Genomic DNA, 14,999 nt, shown 5'->3' with positions numbered 1-14,999 from the left:
CAGGTGGCTTGGCTTGTACAGATTTTGTGAAGTAAATCAATCATTCACATTTCTACTGGTCTTCCAAAATAAACCAATAAATGACTTGCAGTAATTGAATACACATACGTCTAAGTATAATTACCGTACCAGTAATTATGGCTATCCAATGCACCAACTGTCCCATTTAAACATTCTAATACTGGAGAAATGGATTCAATCAGCTCATGCTCATGTGGCTTTGTTTGTTTGATCTCCATATCGCCCAAATGGTAGCCATTCTCGTTGGGAGAAACCATTGTACTATCATCCCCACAACGCGGACCTGACATACGACCAGCATTTTCTGAGCCGCCCATGGATGCTAAATTTGATAAATTATGGTCTTCAAAATCCAAGTGATCACTGCAGGCCATAGGCTCCTGAACCGCAAACAGGTTTGGCTCTTCAAATAGTCCAGGAGTTGATGGAGCTTGAGCATACATGACAAAATCAGTATTTGCAGCTAGGACATCATTCTGTTCAAAAGGGATATAAAAAAAAATTCATCATGGAGGCAAGAATTGTATTATACAGAATTGTACATGAATCGCACTTCCCTCCACCCCTCAACAACAACGAAAAAGAAAAAAAAAAAAAAACAGAATAGAACCTCCTTGCTTATACATGGTAAATGAAGAATAATTAGGACAAGACTTTAAAAAGAAAGACGAGGAGTTGTATGGTTTCTGAAGTTCCAGGTATCCCCTCATACATATCATGCTCTTCCAGAGGTGTTACTGATTGGCCCAATGTTTGAGGATCACCACTGAAATAGTAGAGAATGAATACGGTACATCAAAAAATTCGTAGTGTCCCAAGTCATTCCATGGATCAAAGAAATAAAGAAACCACACAACCATCCACATAACTGCACAACAGGGACCAACCTCTTCAACATGAAGAAAAAAAAATCCAAATAAACAAATCAAATCATTGAGGACAGAAACACCCAACAAATCAAATCATTGAGGACAGAAACACCCAACAAATCAAATCAAAGAGGTAGAAGCATAGGGCCAAACAATCAAAGAAGTTGAGATGCTCTAATTCTAACTTATAGGATCCTCTTTGTGCTATTAGTAAAAGTTTACAAACAACCCACAGCCTACGGAAAACAAACCGCCATAAACAAGATAAATGACAAATAAGACAACGGTAAGGCCACTAGATTCTTGCATAAGCAATGCATAACACGAGCACACAAAAAACAAATGCTAGGTAGAAACATATAGTCATTCTTTAATCTTCATCAACTACATTTCTCATAGGATCGTTTAGGAGCTGAATATATCTGCAAGCCCTGAATCCTTAATTCTGTAATGCCAAACCCTATAACAACCAATCAGCCAAACCCTAGTAACAAATTAGTAAAAGCAGCGGCGTGCCATAATTTCACTGCACCAACACAAATTCAAGGAAACCATGCACAAAGATTACCCCGTCTTCATAGGAAAGGAAGTAACTTGTAATTCCATAGTATTCAATTACTAAGGGGAGGGGGGAGGGTTTGAATCTATCACATTAATTAAGGGGAGGGAGGAGTTTCAAACCCGGGACGCATGGTAGAAACCCAACACTCTATCCACTAGGATACTGGATTACATGCAATATTCTATTGCCCAGTCCATAACCAAATTATTCCATTTAAAAGTTAATACTAGAAAGCAGGTACAAAAAATTACCTCATCAAATTCCAGACCAATTTGAGAAGTATCGCCATCACCAAAGCGCTTGAAAATAAACAACGAAATATTGGACATTTAAGTTAACTCATACATAAACAACATTAAGACTTATCTATCAAATTTAACTCAATGTATAATGATATCAATCATGACGAGTCATGACAGTGAACTTATGAGCACTAACCATCCAATCCAAATTTAGATGTCGAGTAAACCACACCCTCCATTGTATCTTGGAGAGTTATTTGCTCCCTTGTACTGACATGATGATCAACATAGTTACTGCAAAACAACTGAATGTTAAAATTCACACAAATACAAATTTTCATATCCAGCATCTCAACAGCTAAAGCTTTAGCCCTAAACATATTGGAACATACTAACCCCTGAAAAATTTCATTATCTGGTAGCTCAAAATCATCAAGATCAAAAGTCTCAGGCAAAGTGATGGAATGATACGGAGCAGTAGATTCTTCTGGAGGTAAATCAACTGCAGTGGAGCGAAAAGCTTGGTTTATCTTAAGCAAAGCCTCACTGCAATCATCAAACAGGTAATTCACCTTTCTGGAATATATCCTCACCACACCAAGTAGAAGATGGCTGGACAACCTGAGAGCACTTGGAACTTCAGGAAAAAGAATATAATCTGTCCACAAAGATAGACCATGAAAGTTAGACGAGTGGATAGATGAATTTGACATTATTAAAAAAAAAAAAAAAAAAAAAAAGGCAATACTTAAAATAGAAAAATAACTGAGATTACTGAGATTGGAAAAGAAAATAATACTAAACAAAATTTGAGTTAAGAAAGTATTCAGAATTCTAAGAACAATATTTCATATTGAGAAATCATATGACCCTGACTGGAACTAGCTAAAAAACTAGAAAGTTTTCTATGAATGGATGTAGACAACAAAAGCCGGGGCACGGTGCTCAGATCTCAAACGAAGATGATAAAAGATCTCCCTTATTTCTTAACTGCATCAGTTTTTTATCTTTCTTAGGTCTTGCAACGGAGTGCAACTGCTACTACATGCCCTTAAAAATTTAATGCAAGAATAAGATTTAAAAGAATTTAAATGCATGGTATAACTAAGTGTGCTCTGCACTTGAAGAAATTTTATTTTCCTTTGTTTTTTTGGGCGGAGAAGAAACAGTAAAAGAAAGCAATAATTACTGATACAATTGCACCATAACTATAGATTATGACATGCACCAAGTCTGTCTGATGAATACAAAGCCTTGATTTATAGAACAAAAACTGAATAACAAGCCATGTAACTAAATTACTAAAACAATCCTTGCTTTGAAAACCCTGAGATAATAATACCCGGAGCAGAAGCAAAGTTAACGCATAAGTAAAAATACTTGAGAACCAGAAAACCCTATATTACGATACTCCTGGTCCATTCTGCATCAGGTAGACTTCTGGGCATCATTTTGGGCCTCGGTCTCTTTAGAACTCATGGATAAGTAGCTTTGTCATATCTTTTGACATATTTGGTATAAGTGTATTCTGCATCAGGTAGCTTATCCATGAAATTTTATTGCTGCGTTTTTAAAAAAAAGGCATGAATCTATGGGTTTCAGCCTTATGGTTTGATTTGGAAATTTAAAGCGCCCCATTAAGTCAAAGTCTTTACTTGGTTAGTGGCTCATGGGAAGGTTAACACTAGCAACATGCTTCGAAAAGGAGACCCAATTCTAACCTATGCCCTCAATGGTGTCTGCTGATGGCATATTTTTACGTTGTCCAGTGACCTTGAATATATGGCTGCATTTGTTTAGGGAATTTCGGATTAGTTGGGTTGTATCCATAGGTTGTTCTTACCTGGGGAAGAAAACTAAGACTTTATGGGGCTGCACGGTTTTGGTTATGTTCTAGGTAATGCGGATGGAAAGAAATGGGATAGTCTATGAGGATTTTCCGGCAACAAGTTTTTGGCTTGATTGGAAAGCTGCAACAGTCAGCAATAAAAGTTTTTCTGTCTGTCTCAATTTCTGGGGGACTTTATTTGTTTTCTCGATTTTGACTTGTGTTTTTATTTGTGCTCAGAAGCAATAAAACTTTGTTTCTTTCTCCAAAAATAATTTGTTTGAAAGACTTCTATGTTAGTTTATTTAGTCTTAATGTGCTGTTCCATTTTAGTCCTTGTTCATTGCTACAATCAAATCGAAGAATTTTAGTCATCAAAATGTATCAAATAAATGAACGGTCCATCATGAATATATTACTTAACACTCATAGTTAATTTGCTTTATAAATTTAGATGATTCAATACATTGATGATTTTTAATGAAAAATTAATAAAAAAGAACGATTTTTGTTATAAAATATTTACAATAAAAATAAGTTATTTGCAAATAATGAAATATGTGGATGGGATCAAGTATTTTCCTTAAAAAAAAATAATAAATACAAAATAAAGTTAAAAATAAAGAACCCGAAAGAGTTGCATCCCCGTCTGTTTATTCAATTTGCGGTCTCTCTCTTCATATCCAGAAGCAGAAACCAGAAGAAGAGGGTTTTAACTTGAAAACCATCCATTTCTGTCGACCTCATCCACTTCACTTGCAGCAGGTACTGCAGTGCGCCTCTCTGATATCTGCACTCACCACCATCAAGGTCAGCTCTTACCCTTCTCTGTCTCCCCTTTAGCTCAATATTTTCCCTTTCATCCTTTCTGCCTGTAAAGTTTCAATAGGGATGCATTTGGCAACGCATTAATCTCTACTTTTTACCCAAATTTAATGTAAAACTGAAATATAATGAAGAATGTCTTTTTATTTTTGTTTTCAGTTTCTGGAGGTTCATGTTTTGGCTTTAGCTAGTATTGTAACTATTGTTGATGCTGAAATATGATAGTTGAATGATGGGCTGTTGCAGTTAGCACTCTCCGGTTTGATCGAATTTACACTTCTGTTTCAGCAGTTAATTTTTTTTGTATGGATTATGATATTACAAGTGTGCATTCAATGACTTTTGTTCCAATGTAATAATAATGATTATATAATTGTTGAATTGAACTGATTCAATTGAATTGAAAAGAGTTAGTCGAAGGAAATGGCATCTAATTCAACGTTATATGCTTCATTAATGAAAAAAGTTAGTCAAAGAAAGGTTTGAAGATTTATCGAGTTTGCTTTTGATTTTTTGTAAACACTGTCATGCTGTGTTTTATCTCTATAGAAAATGCGGATAAAAAAACCCAGTTAAACCCTGCTTTGTAAAATTTCAGTGAATTGGAAACCTTGATTTGTTGACTTGAGTGTTGTTCATCATATAAGTTGATGTTTATTGTTAAAGTTTCGAAATTGCAGGACGTGGTGAACAATTTGAAGGCTGATACACGGGATGCAGGGAAGGTGTTTGTTAAATGTTCTTGAAGATTGTTTGGCTCCTAGCAAACCATCCTCACTTTGTCATTACCTTGATGACTGCTGATAGAAAAGCTGAACAATCATTAGGGTCGGTGTTTCCGCTTCTAGTTTCCCAAGTAAGTTTTTCTTTATGATTAATGTGTTTTCTCTAAGGCCAAAGACTTGAATTAAGATATGATTAGCATATTGGTTGGAGCCTTAATGGCTGGGGTAATTTCTTAGTGGCTATCATTCTCGTTCTCCTCAAATCCTCATAAACCTTGATGCATCATATGACATCTACCCCATTAATTTTATTTGTTACAGGTCAATTAATGATGGAGTTTCAATTGGTTGAAGACTTGGAGTACCAATTTGCAGATTTCCATGTTTAAAAAATTTTAAGGTAAAAAAAACCAAACCAACAAAACCAAATAAAAAAGGACTGAAAGATAAACAGAACCGAACTGAACAGTAATAGCAAAAATCCAAGCCTCCATTGTCACAAAAATAGCCTTTTCTATAACCCTCACAAAATAAAACCTCTCTTGAACCCGTACAATGTTACTCAGAAACCGCCTCCTAACCCTGCAAATCACTTCCTTCTTATCACTGCCTCTTTCCCCACCTATCAAAACCCGACCTTCCACCCTCTCCTTCCGAACCCTCCTCTCAAACCCAACCCATCCGAGCCAAAACCCAAACCCAAAACGCCATGTCCTTGCTCCAAAGGCCAAGGCTAACTCAACAATCCTGGACAAGAACGTCCTGTTCATGTCGCCCGGGGTCGACCCGGCCGAGGATGTGACCGAAAATATGGTCCTACCTGGTTCGAACATCGTGCTTGGACCGTACGCTGGTGACGCCAAGATTAAGGAGGTGGAGTTCGTGAAAAGCAGTGCCAGAGCTAAGGATTGCCCAAAACATGATCGACCCGAATTCGCTATTCTGGGTCGGTCCAATGTGGGCAAGTCCTCACTCATTAATTCCTTGGTTCGCAAGAAGGATGTTGCTCTTACATCTAAGAAACCAGGTTTCTGATTTTCTTAAAGGCTTGAATTTTTTAAAGTTTGAATGTGATTTGGTATCTGGGTTTTGCTTATTTTTGTGAAATTTGTGCAGGGAAGACTAAGCTCATCAATCATTTCTTGGTCAACAAAAGTTGGTACTTTGTGGATTTGCCTGGTTATGGGTAAGGCCCTTCCTTCTTTTGTATGCAAAGAGAGTTTCAGCTTTTGACCTTTTATGTCCTAGGTTATGTTATCTCCTTTTGCGACTGTTTGGACCTATTTGTGCATCGCTCAAGAAAATTTCAAACTTTATGGGAATTAGCGCTGGATCAGTTGGGTTTGGGTTTCTTCGTACAATGCAAGTCAGTATATGTATCAGTGAACTAATGAAGAATACAAATTAGTATAGGAAGACGCTCTACACACATGAAACTAAGTTTTCACTTACAAACTGTTATCCTGCATAATGTATGACATGTATTCCACTGCCTGCGGCATCATAATGAATACAGCACACTTGCCAACCAACTCTCTGTAGTATCCCAAGTCCCAGGTTGTCGGGGTCAGGGCGTTGGTGACTTGAGGTTATTACAAATGCTGAATATCTATGTCCTATGACATTATTCTTAATGGGCCCAATAGTTTTTAATCTAAGCGACTAAATTTCCATCATGTCACTCAATGACACTGGAAAATGGTTACTTTTATGAACCTGTAGTTTAAGCTGAATTTTATATAAGCTGAACACCATGGACATAGTTGAGCATGTACTCTTCTTTATCCTCATTTAACAAATTTAGACATAATTCATGCTAACATTGACTAAGAGACCTTATTTTGTGACGTAGAGATTATCACAGAACGATCAGTCAAGAGCATAGTTAGGTGGCCCTTTCCATTTTCTGGTTGTCGTTCTTTTGAAGTTTAAAACTTTCAATTTTAACGTGGGATGCTGTTCTGGTACCAGCTGTTTGCTTACGAGATTGCTAAATTCCTTTAATTGCTTTTTTCTAATGTTTGTTGAATTCATACGTAAGTAAAACATTTAATGCAGAACAATAAGGAATTAATCCTGTTATTTCAGTATTCTTTATAGTTTCTGTATCGATATACAGTAATTGATAAAATACATTTGCCTCCTCTTTTTCATTTTCTTATGTCTAGTGATTTCTTTGTTGGTAGGTTTGCGAAAGCTCCAGATGCTGCTCGAATGGATTGGTCTGCATTCACAAAAGGTTTCTTTTTGAGCAGAGATACTCTTGTTACCGTCCTACTCCTTGTTGATGCTAGTGTTCCGCCTCAGAAAATCGACCTAGACTGCGCTAATTGGCTTGGACGTAACAATGTACACTGCTCTCCGATATGAAATACCTTTATGTTAACCTCTTCATAAATTGCGCATAATTTGTATGCTCTTTCTTCTTTTAGATACCCATGACTTTTGTCTTCACCAAGTGTGACAAAATGAGGGCGGGCAAAGGTAAAAGGGCAGATGAGAACCTCAGGGATTTTCAACAGTTTATCAAAGACAACTACCGCGTACCTCCTCCGTGGATCATGACTAGCAGTGTAACTGGCTTGGGCAGGGATGAACTTTTGCTCCACATGTCGCAACTTAGAAACTACTGGGACCAATAGCTTTGCACGACCATAATATTGGCCGATTCGTCCTCAACTTCAGAAGGGACATGAAGAACAAGAAACTTCCGCTCGGCTGCTCATAGTTTTTTTACTTTTTGTGCTAAGAGTCTTGTTACTGGTTACCATAAACGCTTGAAAGAATTCCCCGGCTAAAAGTAATTCAGATATGTAATTTTGGCTGTGGAAACTGGAAGATGTATTGCTCTTTGCGTATATATAGATGGATGATTTTCTCAGATTATGCAGAAACACATATTCAGTTTCATCTGTGTGCCCTTATCTATGGAATGGGATTGATAAGCACTCACTCTTATTCTCATCCTACACATATTTTGTTCGCTGTTTTCATTTGAATTATTCAATCCGGACTAGAAATAAAATATGGGTGTGAAAATCAACTCCGACTTTCGGATTTATCTTATTCATTTTCAGACCCTTTTGTCTTTCCCATGTAGGTTGAGTTGCCGAAAGTTCGAGTTTCTTCTCAAGTGTTTTTAAATTCATCTAATACCCTGAGAGCATCTACAGTATAGAAATGCAAATTTGAAAATAAAAACCGCCATCACATTTACATCTCATTTTACATTCCCGAAAAATGCATATTTTAGTTATACGCCAAAAGAGAAAAGTATATTTGGAATCCTATTTATCTTTCTCTTTGACTGGCGAAGTCCACCTGTGAAAAATGCAACTCTGACGGCTTTTTTGGGGACTGCAGGCAGCCACACATCAGGTCCCAACATTGATGTCCTGCCTAATTATTTACTTTTCTGCGAGCATGTACCACGGACCACTCCACGTTCTCTCCTCCACCTGCGCAGCCGCCAGGCCTTTGAAAAACTTTCGTGGTGGTAAATTTCAATCATTGTTACGTTAGTGGCAGTTGTGGCCACCGATCCGCAAGACTGCTAATTGTACGCCTGTACCCCACTATCAAAGGATCCGGCTTCTTTGTTCTCCCAGTTCCAATACATTCTCATATTTTCTTATTTTTTACGATCACAGTTAAGTCACGTTAGTATTTTATATTAATTTTTTTTATAAAAATAATAAGACAAAAATCAATAGTGATATAAAATATAGACGTAACTTAACCGTGACCGTACAAATAGAAAAGAATGTGAATGTATGGGAACTGGAAGTGTAGAGAAGTCAGGTCCACTATCAAATGGGTGACTAGCGATCTTAATACTGCTTTTGAATTAGCAGTCACGGAGTTAGACTTTTATAATAATGAAGTCACGATAAACAAGGACGGAGCTATAAATTTTACAGGAGGTGGGCTAATATTTTATTACCAAAAAGTAAATATAAGTAATATTTTAAAAATGCAATTGGAACTAGTAAATTATGATATTTTGCTAATGGTAGTTAGCTGGGCGGGTTAAATTGTTAAAGTACTATATTATATGCGGTAAAAACAGTTAAAAGACCGTGTATGATATATTTTTGCCACGACTTGGACTGTGCTATAGTCAAAAGACCTTGTTATCTTCTTTTAAGCCCTTTGTTTAGAGTTTGTCTAGTTTTATTTAGGAATGGATTGAGTTCGGTAACTCATAAAACGCAAGGTATAATGAAATTAGATATGAATGATTTTTTATTTTGAGGGAATTCGAAGGGAATTGATAGGAATGAAAAATTCCCTCCTACCTGAGACCACTTATTAGTGGGCCACACCCGAAGACAACACCACATAAAGAATCTTTAATTATTATTTCATTCGGGTTTCCTGACTTGAGACCTCAAACTTCGGGGTTGCGGGTGTCCCTAACTCGGGACTTCACTTTGGGGTTTTCCATTAGTGATCCCAATTCAAGTGTTACTAATTTTAAGTGTAAAAGAATGTGAAATGTCCCACATCGAAAACCTACAAAAATAAAAATATAATCACTTTTCAATTGCATCGAAACCTTTAGTAAGTCTGTAAGTGGTTGAATTATGATACAATTGACCCATTTAGTAGAGGCCGCCCAGTCCCTAAAACCTTGACATTAAGCCTCATCGCAAAAATACTTTTCGAGGGTGATACGGGACAGGGTCCCTGGGCTGAGCAGAGGGAGGGAAAACCAATGATGGGAAGACGGGGACTGCCAATTCAGTCTCTGATGAGTCCACTGTGCTATCATGCACCTTCTGATGGCGAGGCATTGGACTCAGCTCCAAAGTATCCAACAAGTCCTTGTACATAACAGAAAATGGAGAGCCAATTTCTGGTGAAGAATGGAAATGATTTGGTACAGAAGACACACGGATATCGATCGGTGGAGACGCTACGCTCTGGAGAGACCGAGTCTCCATAAACTCCGGCGCGCAGGTGAGGCGCTGGACAAGCTCCCTGAAGTTAATGGGGTCAACTTTGTAGATTCTTGGTGGGGTTGGTGGGAGTGGTGCAACCGCAGGCTTCTTCCATGGCTTCGACGAAGATTTTTGAACCGAATGGATTGATGAATGGTGATGGGGAAGCTGCTTTGAGTTTGAAGTTGAACCCTTTGTTGGTTGGATGGTTTGGGACAAGTACTTGGTGGTGGAGGAGGCTGAAGAGGAAGAGGAACAAGATCCCAATGGTTCCATTGGGAGTGGAAGTTTGAAACTTCTAGGGTTTTTGAGGACTTAAAAGTGTGAGATTATTTCTGGGATTTGGTTTTCTTTGTGTTACGAAAATATTAGAAGCACTATATATAGATTGGAAATGAGCAAAGAAGGGCAACGAGTGAAGCTGCTGGAGAAAGGGAAGATGGAGAAGAAGAAGAGGCATAGAATTTCAATCACGTTTTTCATCTTGAGCCGTCAGCTGTGACGACTGTATTATGTACGGAATTAGATCCTCTTTATATCCCCTCAAGTGGGATTCTTGGATCAATTAATAATAACCGTTCATCAAATATCGTACGGTCATAATTTTTTTTATCTTATATTTTTCAAGCAAAATTAGATTGTTTTACTTTTGAAAATATAAAAACCATTCAATTATGATCATACGATTTTTGATGAACGATTGGTATTAATTGATTTCTCGAATTCCTAGTGAGGTGATCCTAAGAGGATCTAATTCCATAATGTACAAGTTCGCAATGTGGTCAAACCAAAAGTTGCGAGGAGAAACGAAAACGGCTAACAGAGATTTGAAAATTGAAATACGATGTTCAAATACAAGCCAATGACATCAAGCGCCTGTAGCTCAGTGGATAGAGCGTCTGTTTCCTAAGCAGAAGGTCATAGGTTCGACCCCTATCTGGCGCGTTTATGACTATTTTTTGTCATTTTCTCTATTGGAGTCTCACCTATCTAGTAGGAGGAGGTTGTCATTTTGTCAACCAGTGCATTACTCAGTTTTGGCACCCCTTCCATGAACTTTAATCTGAGAATTAAACCACTCCCTAGCATCTCCATATTCCATCTATTCATTTTACATCTCCAATGCTCCTTTTCGAATCACATAAATTGCTACTTATTCTCCATTGCTCTTTAGACCTACTCCAACACGTTGGAGAAAAAGTCAAATTTTAGGTTCTAAACCTACCCAACTTGCTCAAACCATTGAGTCAAATATGAGTTTTAACCTGAAACTCATTTTTTGGACAAATTTAGACCAAAATCCCCGTTGAGTTAGTGGGATGGCCCACCATATATGTATGGGTGGTTTGGTATGGGATCCCGAATTGTAATACTTCGTATTTAAAAAATGGTTATATATATATATATATATATGTATGTATGTATGTATGTGCGAAGTTATTTTTATGTTTTAATTTTATTGGGTTCCTTATATACACTATGAGTACAAAAAAAAACTCGTATTTTTAGCATGTAAGTTAGTAGAAATTCTTTCACTACAAGAATATATCTAAGACTAGCTAGTACTTTTAAACTCAAATTTCTCCAACTAGAGAGGTTTCTAGTGTTTGCCATCCTCATTGTAGTTTGAAATTTTGTACATAACTTATATATGTATTAGATTGTTTTTGGTAGGCCTTAAAGCTGTTTTTACTTGCTATTGGCAATTATCATTGCTATAGCCGAGTTTCAGGTGGGATTATTTAAGTAGTTTTTGCTTGGTTCATTTTTCTCCCAAGAATGAGGTGGAAGTTGGAAATTAATAGAAGTTAATGATTAGGATGAAGAGGTGGAAGTCTACTTAAGGGTGAGTTGGCAAGTTTGTAATCATTAGGAGTTAATGATTTGGTGATTATTCACCACTCTAAATGTGGAGGTGGGAAGCCTTTGGCTTATACGTGTGTCTAAGTGCATGAGTTGGCAATATTTTGTGGTTTTAGAGCGTTGATTCACAAGGCTAAGAGGAATCTTAATCATTTGCCTACAATATTCTATATTCAATTTTGTTCCAAATCTTCCAATGAGGTGAGAACGGGTGGGATTCATATTCCTTAGAGTTTGAACATGGTCTTTGATGCAAGGAACATCTTGCATGATATTCATTAGTTCATGATTAATCTAACACTAGTTGTTTTTCCATTGGAACGTATATCATTCTTAATGATTAGGACAACATTTGTTGCCTTATTATTGGAACACATTTCATGGTAATGATTAGCACAATACTTGGTTTCTGTCTATTGGCACACTTGGAAGCTTTCTCCTCAACTAGATGGGAATGACGATGTCATGCAATCTTTATAAAGAAAGAAGCAAAAACCAACGGAGGACAGGGAAAAAAGAGAGAAGAAGAAGGGGAAGAAAAGAAAAAGAACAACTCCAACAAAAAGCTATCCTCCCATTCATATTACCTTCCTATTTTTCTTTTACATGTTCTTAGGGCTTTAAGCCATCTTTCATTGTATTTGTAAGTTTCTCATATATAGTGAAATACAATGAAAGCAAACCCTAGTGGATGTAGTTGATTTGGCGAACCACTTAAATCTTGTATTGTTTATGCATTTACATTTTGAGATCATTGCCATAAGAAGCACCCCCACCAAACCATCAAAAATATCCATTTATTTCACTTGAGAATGATGTACAATAAGTGTGAAACAAATCCCAGAAAAATACATGAGACCTTACCCAACAAATCTCTCCACCAAACTCACCGTCGTTTTCATCTATCAAAAGAAAGATATCCAAAAACTAGAAATTCGTCCCGCCTATTTAACAAACCAAAACACCATCATTCATAGATTATATCATAGTACTTTCTTCATGAGAGTTGTTCGTCTGTCGCTCTACCATGATATAGCCAAATTTCAGGAAAATTCAATGGTGCGACCGTCCAATAATTGAAATACCAACTCAGTCTCTAATCCCGCAAAAAACTGGACAGCCATGTTATGAGTAACAAAACCCCATTTTTCAAAGCTCCGATCGAAACACTTCCTTCACAAAAGTTGTTCCTTATCATCTCCTCTATAACATATCCAAAAACAACGACAATCCAATCAATGTGCTGACTTGTACCGTAGTTCGAACAGCTGATGTTCGGTTGAGCTAGCTTTCTCTGCCAACCTCTTTGCATGGCCAACATCTCGAGTTTCTTTCGCTCATTTTCATGGAAGTTTTTCAGCAATCCAACTCCTACTACATATGTAGAATTTCAGTATATAAAAAAAATGAGGAAATGGTAACATATTGCTTATCATTTATACTAAAGATTATTATTTTGTTATTAATATTATGATTATACTACTTTTGTTACTAATCAATTTGATTTATATTGAAGCTTGCAAGGTTGTTAGATAAAATGTGAGTATCGATATCTATATGAACTTGACATATACATAAACATTCATGCAAAGCAATTAAAAGAGTTGTGTTGTGTCAAGTGCTCATTGGTGTAAAGTGTTTAAGCTGTGAGGATATTCAAGGGTTAAAGTTTGCCTTGAATATAAAATAATGAACCTTTGTCAGGCGTAGGGTGCAGGGCTTGAGTATATAAATTGGTTGATTATAAAAATAATGAAATCTTGTTTATGTCAAGCGTCGGGGGAAGGGCTTGAATATAAAATTGGGCGTCGGGGGAAGTGCTTGTATAATAAAGTGGAAACTGAGAGTTTAATTACAAAAATTGGGGTTAAGGGATGAACGGGAGTTAACTCATATTCTAAGGTATTCGGAGCTAAGTGGTATAAACATGTTATGGGATGTGCAGGCTTGGGTGCCTTAGGTTTGTGTTGATGGGATTAGAAGGGAGTGAGTACATTTATGCATCTCATTGCATACATTTTATGTATTTGCAAGAGCTACTCATTTCAATTTAGTTGGTACTTTTGTTATGAATTAATTTTGTATACTAATATTTTATTTCCACTGCGCACTCAATAAATTATATGTAGTAAACTCAAGCTTTTATTATGTAAGATTTGTTATATGATGTATGGTGTAATCGTGTCAAATTAATTTTATTTTCCACCATATCTTGTTTGTAGAATTTATTTCTATAGCTAAGATATGGCTCACACCCTAACTCGTGAATAGTCTTTATTCGCGGGTCAGGGCGTGACACAAATCCTAAACCGAAAGTTTTCGGGATGGAAATTTGAAGACCAATTCCAAACCGAAATTTCGATATTCCTAATTTTCGGGATTCCCGAAATATTTTCAATATTCTCAAATTTCATACAAATTGAAATAACAATCATTCATACAAAGTCAAATTAACATGCAACCAAAATAAAATAAGTAACAAACCCAAAAGCAAAAAAAATAAGTTATAAACCTAATATGTTTGAAAACTAACAATACAATTTTTTGATTTCGTGTTGAAGAAATAAACACATTTGGTTAAGAAGCAGTAGTGCAAGGTGAGTGTGTGTGGGAGGTTCGTACTGGCAGATGTGGCGATAAAAGGGCTATGGTTACTCTCTGTAAACCAAATGGCAGAGTTAAAATATTGAAGTCCCAGAGTTGGACGACATCGTTGAACAAATGGAGCAAATGGCTATAGTTACTACCTGTAGACCACACCAACTATATTGCTACTAGTAGTTAGCAACAATTCAAATGTATAATAATATATATAATTTATTTTTAGTTCGGTATGGGATTACTAAAACATTGAAGAGACAATACCGAATCCTGTGCCGAAATTTCGGGTTGATTCGGTATATCATCTCGAAAATTTTGAAAATTTTGGTTTTGGACTTTTTTGGTTTGGTTCGGGATTTCGGGAACTTTTTCCAACCCTACTTATGTGTGTAATTTTTTTAATTTATATTTATAAATTCATTAAATCCAATTGCTACGATCTAATATGATCAAATCTAACGGTCCAAATTTAAATACAACGACTAAAATAATTAAAAAAATTTCTTTCATAGAGTTCCAC

At 36.5% G+C, this 14,999-nt stretch overlaps 1 protein-coding gene, 1 long non-coding RNA gene, 1 other non-coding gene and 1 pseudogene across 5 annotated transcripts in view; 2 read left to right on the top strand and 2 right to left on the bottom strand.

Annotated features, from left to right (window-relative positions):
- Positions 1-1,753, bottom strand: part of LOC137708901 (uncharacterized) — a 2,079-nt gene extending 326 nt beyond the window's left edge. The window contains exons 1-2 of the long non-coding RNA XR_015958288.1: positions 1,704-1,753; positions 130-787 (exon numbers count right to left, since the gene is read on the bottom strand). This is a non-coding gene — a long non-coding RNA (uncharacterized LOC137708901). The remainder of the gene's footprint in view (positions 1-129; positions 788-1,703) is intronic.
- A 2,395-nt stretch (positions 1,754-4,148) lies between these two features.
- Positions 4,149-7,982, top strand: LOC137708593 (GTP-binding protein At2g22870). 3 transcript variants are annotated; one of them, XM_088689877.1, is made up of 7 exons: positions 4,193-4,332; positions 4,507-4,606; positions 5,028-5,203; positions 5,394-6,099; positions 6,189-6,258; positions 7,259-7,421; positions 7,505-7,982. In XM_088689877.1, exons 4-7 carry the CDS (start codon positions 5,628-5,630, stop codon positions 7,712-7,714), a joined length of 915 nt encoding a protein of 304 aa, XP_088546003.1. In that variant the 5' UTR covers positions 4,193-4,332; positions 4,507-4,606; positions 5,028-5,203; positions 5,394-5,627; the 3' UTR covers positions 7,715-7,982. The 3 variants fall into 3 exon arrangements, with proteins under 3 accessions (XP_068303808.2, XP_068303809.2, XP_088546003.1); XM_068447707.2 differs by lacking the exon at positions 4,507-4,606 and having other exon boundaries at positions 4,149-4,332; XM_068447708.2 differs by lacking the exon at positions 4,507-4,606 and having other exon boundaries at positions 4,164-4,332; positions 5,014-5,203.
- Positions 7,983-9,596: 1,614 nt separating this feature from the next.
- Positions 9,597-10,414, bottom strand: LOC137708902 (uncharacterized; annotated as a pseudogene).
- Positions 10,415-10,887: 473 nt separating this feature from the next.
- Positions 10,888-10,960, top strand: TRNAR-CCU (transfer RNA arginine (anticodon CCU)). Its single transcript has one exon. It is a non-coding gene; the product is annotated as a tRNA-Arg (tRNA).
- Positions 10,961-14,999: the final 4,039 nt, after the last annotated feature.

This window comes from Pyrus communis, chromosome 17 (genome assembly GCF_041283825.1).
Source record: "Pyrus communis isolate YQ-2024b chromosome 17, ASM4128382v1, whole genome shotgun sequence".
Lineage (NCBI taxonomy): Eukaryota > Viridiplantae > Streptophyta > Magnoliopsida > Rosales > Rosaceae > Pyrus > Pyrus communis.
The sequence above is the reverse complement of the archived record's forward strand: the minus strand, read 5'-3'. Positions and strand labels throughout refer to the sequence as shown.

Coding starts and splice junctions, on each gene's coding strand:
- LOC137708593 (XM_068447707.2), top strand. CDS start 5,628: ATGTTACTCAGAAACCGCCTCCTAACCCTGCAAATCACTTCCTTCTTA. Junction 6,100..6,188: donor TCTTACATCTAAGAAACCAG/GTTTCTGATTTT, acceptor AAATTTGTGCAG/GGAAGACTAAGCTCATCAAT. Junction 6,259..7,258: donor GTGGATTTGCCTGGTTATGG/GTAAGGCCCTTC, acceptor CTTTGTTGGTAG/GTTTGCGAAAGCTCCAGATG.